A 19,708-nucleotide genomic window follows, 5' to 3' on the forward strand; every position below is an offset into this window, starting at 1 on the left:
AGTTTAATCATGTCTTTTATTTACTGTTTATTTATTTCCTGTATTTTTCAGAGTAAATTCTGGATTTCTGGAGGCTTGGAAAAACTGATGAAGAGCAGATGAAGATGGTTATTATCAGATTACCAAAATGACAAATGATATAATGGAATAATTAAGGCATATTTCTGAATATTATTATGGCTAGTTAAAGCTCAAAAAATAAAAATAAAAAAATAAATATTCATATACAACTTGTTAATTATGACAGTATTAATTCTATAATAATAATAAATCTGTAACTTTCTGCTTGTTGTACATTTTCATCAAGAGTATGAGAAAAAAGTGTTTGGTGGAGAGTGTTTCTTTCCTCTCCCAGGCCTCAAAACTCTGATAAACTCTTTTGTCATTTATTTGCCTGTAGGCTGGAGACAGTGTTCGTAAACTGAACAGACGTGTGCAGTTTCCTCAGATCTGGATCTGAGTGAGGAAGCTTCCTGAGGAGTCATGAGCGAGCATACACAGGTGCATCCTTTGCGGAAGTCTTTCTCGTCGAGAAACACGACGCACGTATACATTCTCCTCCCCCTTCATATCTGTCACAATAATCTAAATGTATGCTTAACTTTTGCAGTTTAAATAAACTTTACATCTCACATATTTCAACGGAGCATCTTGCTTTATTAATATTTATTATAATTTTTTTAAATAACCAAACTTTAACAACATGTGGGTAGATCCCTCGAGTGCAGCTTTAAAGTAACGCTAAAGGGAGCACGGATATCATTTCACTTGGTTCAGTTCCTCCGTCCTCGCGTCTTTTCCTTGTGTCCTTCCCTCGCATGCTGAAAGGGTGGAGCTAAGACGCGAGGAAAGGAAGCGAGGAAAGGAAACGAGGATGCACAAATAAGAATTGAGAAGCACCCAGAGACACACAGCGATCACACTGACATGTGTGTGTGTGACTTCACACCAGTTTCTTGTTTTATAGTAATGCTCATGAAAATGAGAGCTGAACTAGCTCATTTGAATTGTTTCGAATTTGTTAGATATTGATTACAATGTAGATTGTGCAACACTTAAAATACGCAGCAAATGATTAAAGCAAAGTGAAAAAACAAGCCATAGACAATAGATTTATTGTGCAATACAGACAGTGTTGGGAAAAGTTCAGTCTGAGACTACAGAAGAGACAGGTGTTGTAAATTTCTCTACCAGCAGAGGGCAACAAAGATTACTCACATAATTTCACTGAATATTTATTTCCGTAATATATTTGTATTATTTATCTGTTTTTTTACGGAAGCTCTAAACGGCCATGGATTTTTTTTTTCTGTCTTGTTTTGTCGTGATCACAACCTAATTTTCTCGTGATCTCGAGATAACAAAAGTTGTTTTGTCGTCATCACGACATAAAAGTTCTTTTTACAGTGATTGATTCTGAAACACACTGTACCCGGATTCTACTGTTGCTATAGTAACGAACACAACTTTCACGCGCATCTGATCGACGGATAAATCATGCGCACCTAAATCTTCCCATTCTTTTACTGGTTTATTTTTTTCCTCCTGCCTCTGAACACAGTTAATTACTAATGTCTATATGCAGATGTTAATATCAAGTATTTCTAAAGCCAACAACAAAAAGCAGTGATATGACAGTGACTCTTGCTTTATTCCTCACTTTATATTAAAAGGAAAAAAGAAAAAAAAAACAGCCTTCTGTCAAAGAAAAGATTATGAAATTAAATGAAATATTTTTATTGTCCATTTGCATGGAAATTTGTCCTTTCCTTTTGACACTCAACAGGATCTGTAAGCTCACACCAAAACTACTTAATTTCCTCAAAATATACAGTATCTGCATCGACTTCTTATAGATACAGTCCATATTTAGAGTTCAATTCAAATGATTATAAATAGAAACAATACAAAATATTTAACATGTTTGACCTTTTCAGCAGCTTGGCTGTTAATATTATTGTATAACTTTATCTGTTCACCATATAAAGTGATCGCGTCTCTTCAGAAAATGTGGATTAAACCGCTCGATTAATTTTGGATTAGTTTTACAATGTCTTTATGAACTTTTTGAAGTGGTAGTTGTGTGGACTGTCAATAGAAAGCCAGAAATATCTCTGATTTTATTAAAATATCTTCGTTTGTGTTTCGAAGATGAACAAAAGTCTTACAGGTTTGGAACGACATGAGGGTGAGTAATTTAATTTCATAATCACCATTAATTTTTGTGTGAACTAACATTATGACAGCAGAGATGGGAATAAAAAGTTTTCTTTCTGATTGTATAATTTCTGCAAATGAACTGAATCAGTTTTATAGTAGATTTCAGTGTTAGAATTGAATCTGGCCTGCATTATTTCCCAATCCATCTGCCTCTCTCACTTTCACAATCTCAGATCTGGATCTCACTTCATTCTGCTCCTTAAACTGCAAGGTGAGCAAATTTAATTTTCATTTCCTGACATCCATCCATCCTTAATTACATCATTCCTTTTGTTCTGGGTTCAGTAAACTCACTCACTCATTTTGATGGAAGGTTAAAACTCAGTCTCAGATCAGCTGTAGTAGAATTAAAGTGATATTTTTTCTAAAGTCAGTCCTGTACTTGTGAACAAATTGTCACATGTGCAGGAGAAAGATTTTCACACAAAAAGTATGTACTCTTTCACACTAGAGAGAAACCTCATGAGAGTTATCAGTGTGGAAAGAGTTTTACAGACATGAAACATCTCAGTCGCCATCTGTGCTGTCATGAAAAATCATTACATCACTGACAAGTACAGTACTGACTTTAGAAGAAATATCACTTAAATTGACAAGATCAGGATTGACAACCATGCTTCAGATTGTTTCTGAGTTTCTCTTATGGTGAATGTTCACTACAGCAGCAAAACTCTGCTTAGTGTCACTGACAACATTAAAATTCCTCTGCTTTGGATATATATACTCTGACTATATGAGTATACACTTATTGGCCACTTTGTTAGGTAGGTGAGAGCGGGGCACAACCTAACACTTTTTGTAGCTTTTTCATTTTGTGTAAATCCACTTGGGGTTCAGAGAATTAATTTTTCTGCACAATAATTTGACACGTCTAGTACAAAAATGTGGTTTTGTTTCATTATTAGAGCATATAGCCTACTTTTTCTTTATTTACCTCAAAAGAATGGAAGTGAAATGTGACAACATGCCCCGTAGGTGAGGCACACTGTAACATGACCATATGACAGAATCTAATGAATAAGATATGCAAGACAAAGTAAAATATTTTGGCAATAAAAATACAATTATTAACTTTTTCATATACAAAATTTGTTTCTAATAATTAAAAATAAATAAATTTTGGATTTTGACAATTAGCACACACACAAAACACAGCTATACAGTTTAAAACGATGTGGGCAAATTGATGCATAAACACATTCATACCTTCATAAAAACACAGAGATGAACACACACTCCCTCCACACACAGCTCTCATATAATGGGACACAATAGATGAGCCAGAATGCTTTACATATTTATTCTAAAATCTAAATCTAAATCTAAAAAAACACCTAACAATTCATATGAATGAGAAGCTCCATAAGTGCTCTTTGTGTGAAAAGAGTTTCTCACGCATGGACTCTCTGAAACAGCACCAAAAAGTACATGATGTTGTGCGGGATCACATGTGCTTTATAGCAGTGAGCCATTTGAAGCAGCACCAGAGGATTCATAGTGACGAAAAACCGTTCAGCTGCTTGAAGTGTGGAAGGAGTTTCACACAAAAAAGCCACTTAAACAAACACATGCGAACACATAAACCTCAAGAATCAGTTAGCGTCTGTGCAGCTGATCAAATAAATGAGATTCTGATCATGCAAATGTTATTTTATTGTTCAAATAAAGCTGTTTTCAGTTTGTTCAAAGAATGTTGGTTTGAAATCTCTCAAGATTTGTAGAGATGTTGTTCTGTATTTTGGGGAGGAGCAGAAGTTTTGCTCTTAGATTGATGTATTTATTGTCTTTATATTTAAGAACATTCTTTAATTGAAAAACCTTCTCGTTTAGACAAAGTCAAATTAAAGATATGAAACAAATGTAACCAAAACAATAAGTGAAAACAATTCAGATATTTTTTGATCAACAGCATGAGTGTGATATTTCTTTTACAACAGTAAAGGTGTGTTCAAAATTGTACATTTCATGTGCAAAAACAGGTCAGGTGTGAATAGTGTAGAGATGAATGAAGCACAGCTCACACAGAGGTCACTTTCAAACAATCAGCTTTCTGTTGGTCAATGCAGTGAATTCACATGACCAACTTGAACATAAGCAAGAAGTTTAGTTTCTGAACACAACTGAATAAACACCTGAAGTTCATGTAGGTCAGAGGCTACATTTGTATCTAATGTGGGAGTTTTTCACAAAAAGGCCACCTTAACAAACACACCAGAAAGAAGCTTCATTCAGTGAGGAAGGAGTTTAGGTTACATCAGGTCTCATCAGCTGCACAGTTAATCTGGAGAAAATATATTTAACAAATAATATAAGAATCTGATATAGCCATATATATATATATATATATATATATATATATATATATATATATATATACTATATATATATATAATAAAGTTTTAGAGGTCGCTAAAATGTCACACAGATGTTTTCCTTTTAGTTTGTACAAAAGTCAGAAGTATTAAATTACTTAAATAGTTAATCTCAGTTTACACTTGTCTATTTTTTCTTACATTTAGCTCCTTCATTTAGACATAAACAAGTCTAAAAAACTAAAAAACATATGGTCTAATAAAGTTATAACATTTTAGACACAGATTTGCCAAATACTTTATCCTTTTTACTCAGCCAATCATACATCAACACAGCAGAACAGTTTCATTCCTGGATGAATCAGTTGTAAGATTGTTTGTTTAAACTAAAATCCAGTTAAAGGTTCTCATAAATGAAATATTCTCTTTAAATGCAGAGCTGACAAAACGTTTCTGCGCGGGTGTGTGTCCGTTTGAAAGAGAGCGCGAGACAGTTCGCTTTCAGGACACAATAAAACGTATTTTGTGGCAAAAAAAAAACATGACAATAGTCTGTCGTTTTCATCCTATTGTTTACTATATTTATTTGCTTGGTCGGTGTCGGTGTGGGTTTTGTTTCTTTTGCGGTAGTAGGCCGTATCATTTGGCAAAGTGATTTGTAACTGTAATGCAGTCAAGACCTGCCTGGAACTACTTTAGCCGCGCGTTTCCCTGAAAATAATGAGATCTACTCATTGGATTGCCATAACCTCCAGCTCCCCCTCTCTGGACCTACTGTCAGAGCATGATGGGTGGAGCTGCATCCCCCAACCACACCCTGACCCTATCCATAACCCTATCTCTCCACCCATTAAATAGGTTAAACTCCACCCTGAGCTCCAGAGAGGTGGAGCTGGAGGTCATTATGCTCTGCAGCGAGCATTCCTTGAAAATAACTGGACACCTTAGAACGTTGGTCAACCAATCAGATTCTAGCATTCATGTTCGCCATTTTAACAACCAGAATCTATTCTTTAAAATAACGAGTATCAGCGTGTTTAATGGGAACCTTTGTAATGAATTTGCGTGTGGCTTCTTGAAAGGTGAAGTTTTTGTTTTATTATTATTATTGTTATTTTAAGAATCTGTCATCTCGGGTCTGGAGACACTTTAGGGTGACTTCAGACCTAATATTTTAGGACTTTATTCTTCGGCTTAGGTTTGGTATGTTTATGTTTCCACCCACCCACTAATTTTATGCGCATTTTGGGATATCGCATCAAAAACTGCTGGGTGGAAACGCCAAGATGGGGATAAATTATAAAATATATAAATTATAAATTATATAAAAATGCGCATAAAAAAAAAAAAAAAAACTTATGCGCTCGTTTGAGTCGGATATATATATATTTTTTTATCCGATAAGAAAACATTAGCATAAACTACGATGGAAACACATTTACAGAATAAATTCCTCGATGCGCATATAAAAAAAAAAAATCATGTGAATTTGCGCGATGGGACGGCATAACTCTAATAACCAGCGGAAAAATCTTATTGCAAAGCATTTGAAATGCTGTTTTGGTCACTCAGAAGTTTGTCTTCAAAGTGGCTCGGAAAATCCCTCCCAGAACTGTCTAGACAGCAGCATCCGCCTCTGAGGTTTATTGTGTTTCGTCTGCGCGCTCTGAGACGCAAATAATTTATTGTAGCTATACGAAAATTATTATATACAGTGGCTTGTCCTACGTTTCTTAGCGATATTTAGCACGGGTTTATCAGGAAGTGACGATTTTGTTCTCTTCGACTCACTTGATGGAAACGGTGCTTTATTATCAAAAGTTTTATGCGATATTGCAATTTTGCGCATAAGTTAAATTCGCAACTTTGGAATGAAAAATAGTGTGTTTGAGTGAACGTCACCGCCTCGTGATCCTGTTTCTGACCAGAGCTGCGTTCAGCCCCGACAAAACGTTTTTTAAACGGAACGGTGGTGCGTTGAACAACCTGTTCTGATGACCCAAGAGTTGCAACTATGGCAGCTGAATAAAAGGGAACATCCTAATAAAGTGAAGGGATTTGTGGAAACTGTGGTTCCTAATTGTTGTGATCCAACATTTGCCTCGCATTTCAGGATAAAAAGGCAAACATTTCAGGTGAAGGATAATCCACTTCTTGCCTGTGTTATGATCTATATGACCTTATATTATTTTTATTGTGAGTATTAGGCTTATTATTATTGATGATCACTATTGTTGTGCTATTGTAATATTTACCATTATATAATCAGAGGAGAATAGAAAAGTTTATGAAAATGTCACTCCAAAATACAATAGCAAAATATATAAATATATGTATAGTACTTTTGTTACATACCCATTGTGCGAGCTGTCTCTTTAATACCGCGTGGTTTATATGCATGTTGTTGCTGATTGGGCTAACATTTCTGACACACCCACCAAACAAGAGAAAACGTATCAGACCCCGTTACACCGTTTCAACCCGGAAACCGTAGCAAAACGTTGCGCACTGGTTTGAGCTTGAACGTGCCCCGGTTGAGCTAAATTGTTGTTGTTGTTGTTGTCATTTTCGTCCAGAGTGTTCGAGATCAGATTCTGTTTCAACTGTTCAGATTCATCATGGATGACACACAAACATCCAGAGATGAAGATGTTTCTCCAGAATGCAGGTACTTCAAATAAGCATAAATTACATTTAAAACATAGATGTTTTTGTTAAGTTAAAATTTTTATTATAAACAAGTCAAGACCTAAAGTGCTTTTGATGAAAAATACTTTTTAAAGACCTTGTAATCAAATTATTATAATCATAAATGATCAAATCTGTCTCTGTTATAGTTCAGTTCATCAGAAGAGATCAGAACCAGAGCCCAACTGTGTGTCTATGAGGAGTGACGAGTCTATAGGTCGTATAATAGGGTTTAAGAGTGGAGATACACAGACTGATCTCAGGTATAACACATCTGTAAAATATGATTATAGTATGGCATTTTTGTATTATAATATTATGTTGAATATTTTTGTATTTTGTTTATAGTTATTTTTATCTTTATCTGATATTTTATCATATATAGTGTTGCTCGCACAGAGACACACATCTATGAAAGTGCTTAGTTAAATGTACAGTTTTTGTATCAACATGATTTCAATAAAAAACCTTAAAGTGTTTCTTTAATCTCTCTTTGTTATAGTTCAGTTGATCAGAAGAGATCAGAACCAGAGCCCAGCTGTGTGTCTATGAGGAGGTCTGTGGATTGGCTAATAGATTTTAAGAATGGAGATACACAGACTGATCTCAGGTATAACATTTCTGTAAAATATAAGATTTGATTATGATACAGAGTACAAAAAAGTCTTTGTTGCTTTGTGTACATTGTGGTTTATTAATTTATTAATGTATTATTGCTTCTTTTTTTCTTTATTACCAATAATTAGTAAAAAAAAAAAAAAAAAAAAAAAAAAACCCTTTCCATCGATTAATCCAGTTCATTAACTTCACTGTATCAATGGTTTATGGACAAGCTATATAGAAATTGGGCACATTAATATATCATCACTTTATCACCACTAGAAACTATCCGTTTTATATTTCTAATATAATCACAGAAACTAAACTGTAGTATCAATTCAAAATATCAAGAGTATTTGATTTATCTACTTCATGCTGTTTAAGGCAATTCCTGCAATAATATACAAGGTTTTGATTCTGCAAAGATTCATCATATAGTTTATAATCAACAACGTGGTCAATAATTCAAAATTTCAATAGACTTTTACTATTTTTATATATGTATCACTTAGACTTGTGTAATAATGTGGTATTTTAATTTTACAGCCATGAAGTCCTCCACACGTTTAGATCAAATCTGATGAAGAAGTTTGAGTGTCTGTATGAGGGAACAGCAAAGCAGGGAAACCCAACACTCCTGAATGAGATCTACACAGAGCTCTACATCACAGAGAGTGAGAGTGGAGAGATCAGTGATGAACATGAGGTGAGACAGATTGAGACACAATCCAGGAGAGCAGCAGCAGAGGACACACCGATCCAATGCAGGCACATCTTTAGACCTTTACCTGGACAAGACAAACCCATCAGAACTGTGCTGACAAAGGGAGTCGCTGGCATTGGAAAAACAGTCTCTGTGCAGAAGTTCATCCTGGACTGGGCTGAAGGGAAAGAGAATCAGGACGTCCAGCTCATATTTCCACTTCCTTTCAGAGAGATCAATTTGATGAAGGACAAAACACTCAGTCTTTCAGATCTTCTTCATGTCTTTTTCCCTGAAACAAAAGAAATGGAAATATCCAGTGACAAATATAAAGTGTTGTTCATCTTTGATGGTCTGGGCGAGTGTCGTCTGTCTCTGGATTTTCAGAGCGATGTGAGGTTGTGTGATGTAAATGAATCAGCCTCAGTGGACGTGCTGCTGATGAACCTCATTACGGGGAATTTGCTTCCCTCTGCTCTCATCTGGATCACCTCCAGACCAGCAGCAGCTGATCTCGTCCCCTCTGAGTGTGTCCATCGAGTGACAGAGGTACGAGGCTTCAATGATCCACAGAAGGAGGAATACTTCAGGAAGAGAATCAGTGATCAGAGTCTGGCCAATACAATCATCACACACCTGAAGTCATCAAGGAGCCTCTACATCATGTGCCACATCCCAGTGTTCTGCTGGATCTCAGCCGCTGTTCTAGAGAAGATGTTGAGCGAAGCAGAGAGTGGAGAGATTCCCAAGACTCTCACTCAAATGTACACACACTTCCTGATCCTTCAGACTGACATCAAACATGAGAAGGACTATGAGAAGAACGTGACAGATGAAGACATGATCCTCAAACTGGGGAAAGTGGCTTTTCATCAGCTTGTGAAAGGCAATGTGATCTTCTATGAGGAAGACCTGAGAGAGTGTGGCATTGATGTGACAGAAGCATCAGTGTACTCAGGATTGTGCACTCAGATCTTCAGAGAGGAGTTTGGCTGGTATCAGGGGAAAGTCTTCTGCTTTGTTCATCTGAGCGTTCAGGAACATCTAGCGGCTCTATATGTGCACCTCTCCTTCACTAACAGCAACATAAATGTGTTTGACCAAATCACCAAACAGAGTTTGTGGTCTAAAGTTATGGCCTGGTTTTATAATGTTTCATTATCTGATCTCCATCAGAGAGCTGTGAATGAGGCTCTACAGAGTAAAAATGGACATCTGGACCTTTTCCTGCGGTTTCTTCTGGGTCTGTCAGTGGAGTCTCAGCAGATTCTCCTACAAAGACTAATGAAACAGACAAGCATCAGATCTGACAGCAATGAGAAAACAGTTGAGTACATCAAGGAGAAGATCAGGACCATTGACTCTCCAGAGAAATCCATCAATCTGTTCCACTGTCTGAATGAACTGGGTGATCATTCACTAGTGGAGGAAATACAACAGTATCTGAAATCTGGAAGAATAAGAGAAGTCAAACTCTCTTCATCTCAGTGGTCAGCTGTAGTCTTTGTGTTGTTGACATCAGAGAAGAAGCTGGATGAGTTTGATATTAATACATTTGTTGGAGGAAACAACAACACTGAAAAACTGAAGATTCTTCAGAAGCTGCTGCCTGTGATTAAAGAATCCAGATCAATTCAGTAAGTATCACTGAGAACAATCACTTCACTGTTAAAACATTAAGAAAATAAAAGTTCATAAATCTTCAGTGCTGCAGATGCTGTCTAGAGTTTAGTGATCAGTATTTTGATGTATTTTCCGTGAAAATGTAAAATTATTTCAGACATTCACAGTCAGAGAATTTGCATATGCATAAATAATTCAGGTTTAACATTTGAATGTTCTTGCACAAACAGAAGGAATTTAAATATTTGTTTTTAAATAAATGACATAAAAGAAATTAAGACCAAACAAACAATTGGAGAAAAAGCTTATTTATCAAATAGCTCAAATTTCCAAAAAACAAAAAATACATTTGATATATGGTTAACATAGCAGAGAGTCATACATTTTAATTTTAGTCAGGTGGACAATTAAACATTTACTCGAACAATAGCTTAAAGTTGACTAAAACTTCACATTTTAATTTCACTTTGAGATGGACGATTAAGAAACAAATAACTGAGTATCTGAGATTAGTGCAGTTTCTCTAGTAAAGAGCAGATGTAATGTGTAGCAACGGCTCCACCATAACAAGAATAGATTAGATTTACTTTAACAGATATTTGGAATGGAATTTCAAAAATGTACATACAATTTTTTTTTTCCAATCAATCTATTAGTCTGCGTTTACATTGGACGTATCTATTTTGACATGCTGTTTTGCAGCATGTAATTGGCCATCTTTCCTCTCAGCAGCAAGAAAAACAAAACTTTTATTCAGTGGATTATATATAGCCTCAAAAGAGCGCTTCCTTTACAATCACTAAAAATCTGTCACTCATCTCAGTTCATGATCTCACAAAGTTCCATTATTATCAATAAAGTTGTCTACACTGAATAATGAATCTCTTACTTGCATCGTGTCTTTGTTAATGAGAGGATTTATGAGCGTACAGAACTCAGCTCTGAACAAAAACTGGATTCTGACTATAAACACCTCTGATTGGCCATTGCGTTCACGAGATCAACAAACATGTCTGTGATTGGCTACATTTCTCACCGCTGCAAAAACATGCTGTAAATAGAAACATTTGACGTTCTCCTGAAAAGCGCACAAACCTGTTTCACCAATATGATATTATTACAGTATCAACTGAGAGTGCTCATATTTATGTTTGACTTAATTTTTTTTACCCATGTTTTTTTTTTTACAAAAAAAAAAAAAAAAAAAAATTGTGATCAAACATTTATTGTTGCACCCCCTGCAGTGCCGCTGTTGACCCCTGGTTGAAGACCCTTGGTTAAAAGTTAAAAAATACATGAATATTAATTTAGTTCAATCTTAACGTTTTTTATTAGCGCGAATTTGACCATGAAACTTTGATATAAGTTGTTGGATAACTTTTTTGATAGCTGTTTGATAGTTTAACTATTTAGTATGTTATTTGATTTTCATCTCTCTACAGGTTGAAGGATTGTGATCTCACAGATGAAGGTTGTGCTGCTCTGACTTCAGCTCTGAGATCAAACCCCTCACACCTGAGAGTACTGGATCTGTCTGGGAATAAAATAGGAAAATCAGTGAATCTGCTGTCTGATGTACTACAGGATCCTCACTGTAAACTGGAGAAACTATGGTAAGATCATATTTGACTCTCACACATGAATCACAATGTAAAGTATATTTGAAGTGTTCAGCCTCTTTCTGCTGCTGTGAGTTCAGCTGATTGAGCTGTAAATGATTGAACACATGAGCTGCTCCTCAGTCACATGATACTGCAGGACTGAGAGTCACACTGAAATACACACTTTCACACAATCAACATTTCAGTCTCTGGACTTTAAACAGACTCGAGCTCAACACAACTGAGAAATGAAGAACATGCTGGATTCATTCTTACTGTTCATCACGTTCATCTTTCTGCATTGACAGTTTTAAAAATGTTTTTTAAACATGTATGTGTTTGTGTAAAATCACACTCACAGATTAATTGATACTCCATACATATTACATAGTACAGATTTAAGTAACAGTAAAACTAACCAATGTGGTGAATAGCAGGGCAAGACTGAGGGGTCTGGGGGCTTCTGGGCTTGTTTATGTTTGGGCCCTACCTACGCTACAAGAAATCAACTAGATCATCATCATGTAGTTGCTCAAAATTCACAGAAATTAAAATATTCTTTAAAGGTTCCTAGAACAATTAATATGCAACATGCCTAATCTAGTCAAAGTTTAGAGTTAATATTAAATAGTCATTATAATACAGTAAAATACAGCATGTGTTTCTCAGCTGAGAGAAGATCAAAACCCTGAAATAACACTGAGCAATAAAGCCAGAGATGAACAGTATTTTTACATTTATTTTTTATTTATCTGTGTCCTCTTATGTCAGATTCTTAAATTTAATCAATAAATTCATTCAGAATAAAAAGACACTGTGTGTGGATATTATTACCAATCAAATGAAGTCAGTATCAGTAAAATCCATCTTTGGATTTACACATACAGTTTAATGCAGCTCAGACATTGCATGAATAGATTTGCAAAGCGATTATAATTGCATAAATTACGTTAAGAGATTAATGTTTTAAAAAATAAAATTTTTAATATAGAAATATTAAATATTTGAAAAATTGAAATAGGCTACTTTTTAAATATGATACTAAAACCACCAGTATGTGGCAAGTCACTGTCTTAATGAGTGAGTTGAATCCTTCATTCAGCTGATTTGTTCAAAATTCAAATTCATTTAACTTAGCAAATGACTGTATGAATCATAGACTGTAAAAAAGTATGAATTGATACCCTAATTGAATCATGAACTCTGATTCGTTCAAATACACTGACTCTGAGGAACAAAACATTGTGTTGCTCGGAGTCGCAGCAATTCTGCTGTTTGTTCTGTTTTCTTTGATGGTGCAAAAACAGACTGTGTTTGAAATGTGAAAGTTATTCAGTAAATTGTTGTTTATTGAAGTTGTTCTATAAAATCAATGTCACATTTGCGTGCAGATGTTCAGAAAAATTACACTCTTGCTTGTTTGATAACTCCTATATTATGTTATAAATATAAAAAACAGGAACTCCTAAACATTTGTTTTACATTTTGATGATATTTCCTCCCCACTAGTGTGATGACATGGTAGTGAGATGAAAGAGAGCGCTCAAAACTCTTCAGATCGCATAATTTCTTTCTAAACGCACACTCTTTCAGTCGGAGGCTGGTCCGTTTATATACCTCACTCAAACTGGCCAGACAGAGGAAATGAGACTAATAATTTCTGCCTGGCAAAACTGAACAAATCAAATGAATGTAAACGGGTAAAAGTGGGGCCCCCTACTGACCGGGGCTCAGTCTAATGATCCATCAAACATTAATTTGTGCTTTAAGTTTGTATTTTCTCTTTAATAATGGATTCACTGCTAAACTGATCTGATCTGAACTGAGAGAGTGAAGAGTGTGTCATTGTTCTCTACAAGTTGAAGGATTGTGATCTCACAGATGAAGGTTGTGCTGCTCTGGCTTCAGCTCTGAGATCAAACCCCTCACACCTGAGAGAACTGGATCTGACTGGGAATAAAATAGGAAAATCAGTGAATCTGCTGTCTGATGTACTACAGGATCCTCACTGTAAACTGGAGAAACTGCAGTAAGATCATCCCTCTAATATTCACACGTCTTTGTCCTCAGTAAGATGTCTCCTTTAATGTAAATTCTAAAACTAAAATCAACTTGTAAAATAAATGGTCAGTAAAGACATTAAATCTCAGCGCAAATGACAATTAATACTCTAAAGGGATAGTTCACCCAAAAATGAAAATTTGATGTTTATCTGCCTACCCCCAGGGCATCCAAGATGTAGGTGACTTTGTTTCTTCAGTAGAACACAAATGATGATTTTTTTCATCCAACCGTTGTGGTCTGTCAGTCGTATAATGCTTGTCAATGGTAACTCCATCTATAAGAGTCAAAAAAACATGCACAGACAAATCCAAATTAAACCCTGCGGCTCGTGACGACACATTGATGTCCTAAGACACGAAACGATCGGTTTGTGCGAGAAACCAAACAGTATTTATATAATTTTTCACCTCTAAAACACCACTATGTCCAACCTCCTTATGCATCCGGTTGGTGAGGTCTCAAAACGCGTTCTGATGACGGAAGTGATGTCTCGCGTGTACAGGTGCTGGTCATATAATTAGAATATCGTAAAAAAGTTCATTTTTTTATTGTAAATTATTTTAAAAAATGAAACTTTCATATATTCTAGATTCCCTACATGTAAAGTAAAACATTTCAAAAGTTTTTTTTTTTAATTTGTTGATTAGAGCGTACAGCTAATGAAAGTCCAAAATCCAGTATCTCAAAATATTAGAATATTTACATTTGAGTTTCATTAAATGACCATCCCTACAGTATAAATTCCGGGTATCTTTTGTTCTTTGAAACCACACTAATGGGGAAGACTGCTGACTTGGCAATGGTCCAGGAGACAATCATTGACACCCTCCACAAAGAGAGTAAGTCACAGAAGGTCATTACTGAATGGGGTGGCTGTTTACAGAGTGATGTATCAAAGCATATTAAATGCAAAGTTGACTGGAAGGAAGAAATTGGGTAGGCAAAGGTGCACAAGCAACAGGGATGACCGCAAGCTTGAGAATACTGTCAAGTAAAGCCGATTCAAACACTTGGGAGAGCTTCACAATGAGTAGAATGAAGTCAGCGCATCAAGAGTCACCACACTCAGACATCTTCAGGAAAAGGACTACCAAGCCACTTCTGAACCAGAGACAACGTCAGAAGCATCTTACCTGGGCTAAGGAGAAAAAGAACTGGACAGTGAACAGTGGTCGAAAGTCCTCTTTTCAGATAAAAGTAAATTTTGCATTTCATGTTGAAATCATGGTCCCAGAGTCTGAAGGAAGACTGGAGAGGCACAGAATCCAAGCTGCTTGAAGTCTAGTGTGAAGTTTCTGAAGTCAATAATGATTTGGGGGGGCGTGACGTCTGCTGGTGTTGGTCCATTGTGTTTTATCAAGTGCAAAGTCAATGCAGCCATCTTCCAGGAGATTTTGGAGCACTTTATGCTTCCATCTGCTGACAAGCTTTATGGAGATGCTGATTTCCTTTTCCAGCAGGACTTTAGCATCTGCCCACAGTGCAAAAACCACTTCCAAGTGGTTTGCTGACCATGATATTACTGTGCTTTATTGGCCAGCCAATATGCCTGACCTGAATCTATGGGATATTTTCAAGAGAAAGATGAGAAACAGTCCATCCAACAATATACAGATGATCTGAAGGCTCAATAGTGCCTCAGCAGTGCCACAGGCTGATCACTTCCATGCCACACTTCACTGATGCAGTAATTTGTGCTAGGAGCAAGTCATTTGCTGTAATATGTCCTGCCGATCAAGTATTGAGTGCACAAAAGAACATACTTTAAAGAACTTGAACTTTTCTGTTTTGCAAATCCATTTTTTGATTGATCTTAGGAAATATTCTAATATTTTGAAATACTGGATTTTGGACTTTCATGAGCTGTACACTCTAATCATCAAAATTTAAAAAAAAAAACTTTTGAAATGTTTTACTTTACATGTAGGGAATCTAGAATATATGAAAGTTTCATTTTTAAAAATAATTTATAATAAAAAAATGAACTTTTTGATGATATTCTAATTATATGACCAGCACCTGTATACTTCAATGAGTGCGAGAGATCACTTCCGTTGTCAGAGCGCGTTCAGACCTCACCAACCGGATGCGCAAGGCAGTTGGACATAGTGGTGTTTTAGAGGTAAAAAATTATATAAATACTGTTCGGTTTCTCGCACAAACCAATCGTTTCGTGTCTTAGGACATCAATGTGTCGTCATGAGGGTTTAATTTGGATTTGTCTGTGCATGTTTTTTTGACTCTTATAGATGAAGTTCCCATTGCCATGCATTATATGACTGACAGACCGCAACGGTTGGAGTTAAAAATCATCATTTGTGTTCTACTGAAGAAACAAAGTTGCCCTGGGGGTAAGCAGATAAATATCAAATTTTCATTTTTGGGTAAACTATCCCTTTAACTGTGAAACACAGTGTAGAGCTGTAACCTGGTGGTAAATGGGTGATGATCTGGAGGAACATGATCTCAATGCATGTGAAGGCAATAGTTCTTACTTTGAGTACATTAGGACATTGAATATCTCTTTTGAGTTCACCATATTTCTATTCAGTTTATAAGCTGCCAGATGAGACCAAACATGACACAATTGTGTGTTTGATCACAAGAGTTAATAAATGATATATAATGGGGAACATGTGGATCCTGTGAAGCAAATGTCTTCCTGTAGGAGTGTATTAGAGGTGCAAGTCATTGTTTCTCCAGTTAGAACCGTCCTTATATCACTATGAAACAATATCTCACATTCAACTCTGTGTGTCTGTTCAGTCCTGAAGCACATGACAGTTTCAAACAGCACATTGAGCATCAACATGCATAAATCTCATTCTGTCAGCAGAAGTATGTGGCAATGCTTGTCATTATATCTCCTCTCATGATCTGAGACCAGAGTGAATCACAAACTACAGACACTTGAACTACAACTCAAACTGTGTCATTGTTCTCTACAGGTTGATGTGTTGTGGTGTCACAGATAAAGGTTGTGCTGCTCTGACTTCAGCTCTGAGATCAAACCCCTCACACCTGAGACAACTGAATTTGTCTCAGAATAAACTAGGACAATCAGGAGTGAAGATGCTCTCTGATCTGAAGGATGATCCACATTATAAACTGGAGACATTGTACTATTGTGAGTATATTTTCATTTAAAGCCTTTAAATTGACAGTAAGTTCAGTAACATCCTCATATGTGTGTAACTGGAGAATATAAGATTATAATTCAACTCCACTTCAGTCTCTGTAAACTGTTTTAATAAGAGTTTATTTCTGTGATGTGACTGATCTATGAATATATGAAATTTTCATCCCTTACCGTGTCTCTGTGTGTAAGTAATTAAGAGAAAGTTGTTTATCTTTTACTATTATGAATGAAAAACCTCTAATAGATTAATATCTCTGGCTGTAATATGAATATGTTAATATCTCTGGCTGTTTTTTTTTCTGAAATTATCTTCTGATGTGACAGCAGTAATGTCTCATACTGACAATGTGACTGTCTGTGTGTTTTATTGTAGGACTTTCAGTATTTAGATGTCAGTCCAGTTTCCTCAGGATCATCTGATGGTGAATAAGGAGCTACAGAGACTGAAGAAATTTAATTTAATATACAATTTTATATGCAATGGCCCATGAAAATAAGTACTGAAAGTCACCATAAGCAGTTTGTAATTGTTCTGGATACACTAGATATTGATTACAATGATGGTGTAACCAGGGATGGGCAGTATTTATGATGCATGTATTTCAAATACAAAATAGTATTTTGTAATTTGTATTTGATAGGGTTGATGAAAATGGCTTTGTATTTTGTATCAAAATACTTTAGTGATTTGTATTTTTATATTTGTAAGATACTTTATAAGAAGTCATGAAAAGTCATAAAATTGCGGCCTCTGATTGGTGCCTACTTAGTAGTTTGCAGAGACTTGTTGCGATCAGAACAGAAAATTGATCCATATGAAACAAGGTGGTCAATAAACGTGCAGGCTGTCAGCTTTCCATCAATTATTTGCATAAATTGCTTTAATTTTTAACAGTTCATGTTAAGCTTTGGTGTTCGTTTTGGTAGCCTAGGCTAAATAGCATACCAATTTACATAATGTTCTTGAAAACAATTATACCGAGCAGGAGCCATCAGTTGTTATTGAGTCAGTGTTGCTGATGCAAAGTAGGCCCTTCATTACCAAACGCCAAGTAACTAAATTAGGATACAATTATGAGTTATTTGCAAATATTAAACTGTTGTTTATTTTAAAACTAACCTTCATCTGGGAGATCACAGAGATATGTGAATATTTGATCTAAATTTTCCCCGCTAGAGATCGCTCATTCAAAACAAAGGCGTAGCTCGATGACACCTTGATTTCACAGAATCATGGGAGGTGTTGTCTTCACGTCTACAGCCGGTGAAAAAGAATCGGGACGGGACTCAGGCAGAAATCATGTTCATGGATGAGATTATTAACGTTACTGTAGGCAAAGCATGGCAGAGTGCTGTGGGAGCAGTAACGAGGCCGCTGGAGCAATTTCTAATGAGAGACGAGCGCAACACACGTCTCAACAGCAGCTGATCTTTTATTATGAAACAGTTGCAGGGTAAAGCAGTGCTGCTTATCATATTAAATACATTTGTGTGTTGAAAATTGTTATAGTGCTACTCTGTGCTTTCGCTTGGCGGCTGCTATGAGACACTTGTTGCACACTGCAGTAAGCTAGATCGATATTAGCCATGGTAAAACATGGTACTCACTATAAATCAAGAAAACAAGATTCAAACAAAAAGACTTAGGGCCAGATTTACTAACAGAATGCGCCAGCACAAACCCTCTTTTGGCGTTAAAAAAACTACTGACGGGATTTACTAAAGACACGCAGTGTAAAATGAACTGAGTTATTTTTGCGGCTGACCTTATTGCATATGCATTTGTAGGAGTTTCCCTTTCAGATGCAATATTGATTAATTAAATGAATCACACAATGCGATTTACTAATATTTGCGCTCATCAATTTACTGGTATTTACGCCATTATTTAATGCCCTAAAAAAAGCTGTCTTAACCCATTTTGCGACATGGCTGCAATTGTTGCTGCTAGGAGGAGACACCGTAGAGAACAGAGAGCGCGTGGTAGAAGGAAGATCATTAATTTCTTTGAAATGCCAGAGTAAGACGTTATCCGAACATATCGTTTGCCAAGCTATGTTGGCCTATATAGACCAACATGGCTTGGCAAACGATATTATATATGTGTACGTGTTTGTCAGATTACATGTTAAGTTGCGCCTGTGTCGACCCGCGTCGGTATCAGGCATCAGCTCTGTTTATTTGTGACCCAACGCTAATTTGCACTTCTTGATAGATTGCGTTAGTCATTATGTAAATGATTTGACTGTGTCTGTGTTCTTTAATTTGCATGTCATCAGTAGATCACGCGCAAAACTTGCCACTCCCATCGACACATTTGTGGAATTGCGCTCTTACGCTAATTTGCCCTGTTTACTGTATCCAAACAGTTGCTCCCCTGTCTAATAAAACAATACACAGTACTAAAGTGTCTTTGATGTTTCCATGGTTTCGACAAAATAAAACAGGAAATCGAGGGTAATGATGTCATTGATAGGCGACACACGGACACGGTCTGTGTCCTGGTTAAAATTGCTTATTTCTCTAGATTTAAACATTCTTAGAAACATTTGGGATAATGTAAGTACACAAGTCAACAAAATATATAACATTGTTCTAGTGGTTTTTGGATATTTTAATCTAAAAATCCTACATATTTGTGCCTTTAACTGGTTGCATGTCAGATTTATTGATTGACTCAGGCAGAGAAAAGCTGTTGCTATCAAACATTGTTTACTTAATCAACTGAGTCAGTGTAATGGTGAAGGTGTAGATCAAA

At 36.0% G+C, this 19,708-nt stretch overlaps 1 protein-coding gene across 2 annotated transcripts; it reads left to right on the forward strand.

The window, feature by feature from the left end:
• The first annotated feature begins 2,397 nt into the window (after window positions 1-2,397).
• Window positions 2,398-17,813, forward strand: LOC127495421 (NLR family CARD domain-containing protein 3-like). Of its 2 annotated transcripts, none has more exons than XM_051862266.1 (8): window positions 2,398-2,431; window positions 7,144-7,200; window positions 7,370-7,483; window positions 7,723-7,830; window positions 8,367-10,160; window positions 11,589-11,759; window positions 16,760-16,938; window positions 17,324-17,813. In XM_051862266.1, coding segments are annotated over exons 2-8 (2,418 nt in total). In that variant the 5' UTR covers window positions 2,398-2,431; window positions 7,144-7,150; the 3' UTR covers window positions 17,326-17,813. The 2 variants fall into 2 exon arrangements, with proteins under 2 accessions (XP_051718226.1, XP_051718225.1); XM_051862265.1 differs by lacking the exon at window positions 2,398-2,431 and adding an exon at window positions 5,448-5,614 and having other exon boundaries at window positions 7,109-7,200.
• Window positions 17,814-19,708: the final 1,895 nt, after the last annotated feature.

This window comes from Ctenopharyngodon idella, chromosome 15 (genome assembly GCF_019924925.1).
Source record: "Ctenopharyngodon idella isolate HZGC_01 chromosome 15, HZGC01, whole genome shotgun sequence".
NCBI lineage: Eukaryota > Metazoa > Chordata > Actinopteri > Cypriniformes > Xenocyprididae > Ctenopharyngodon > Ctenopharyngodon idella.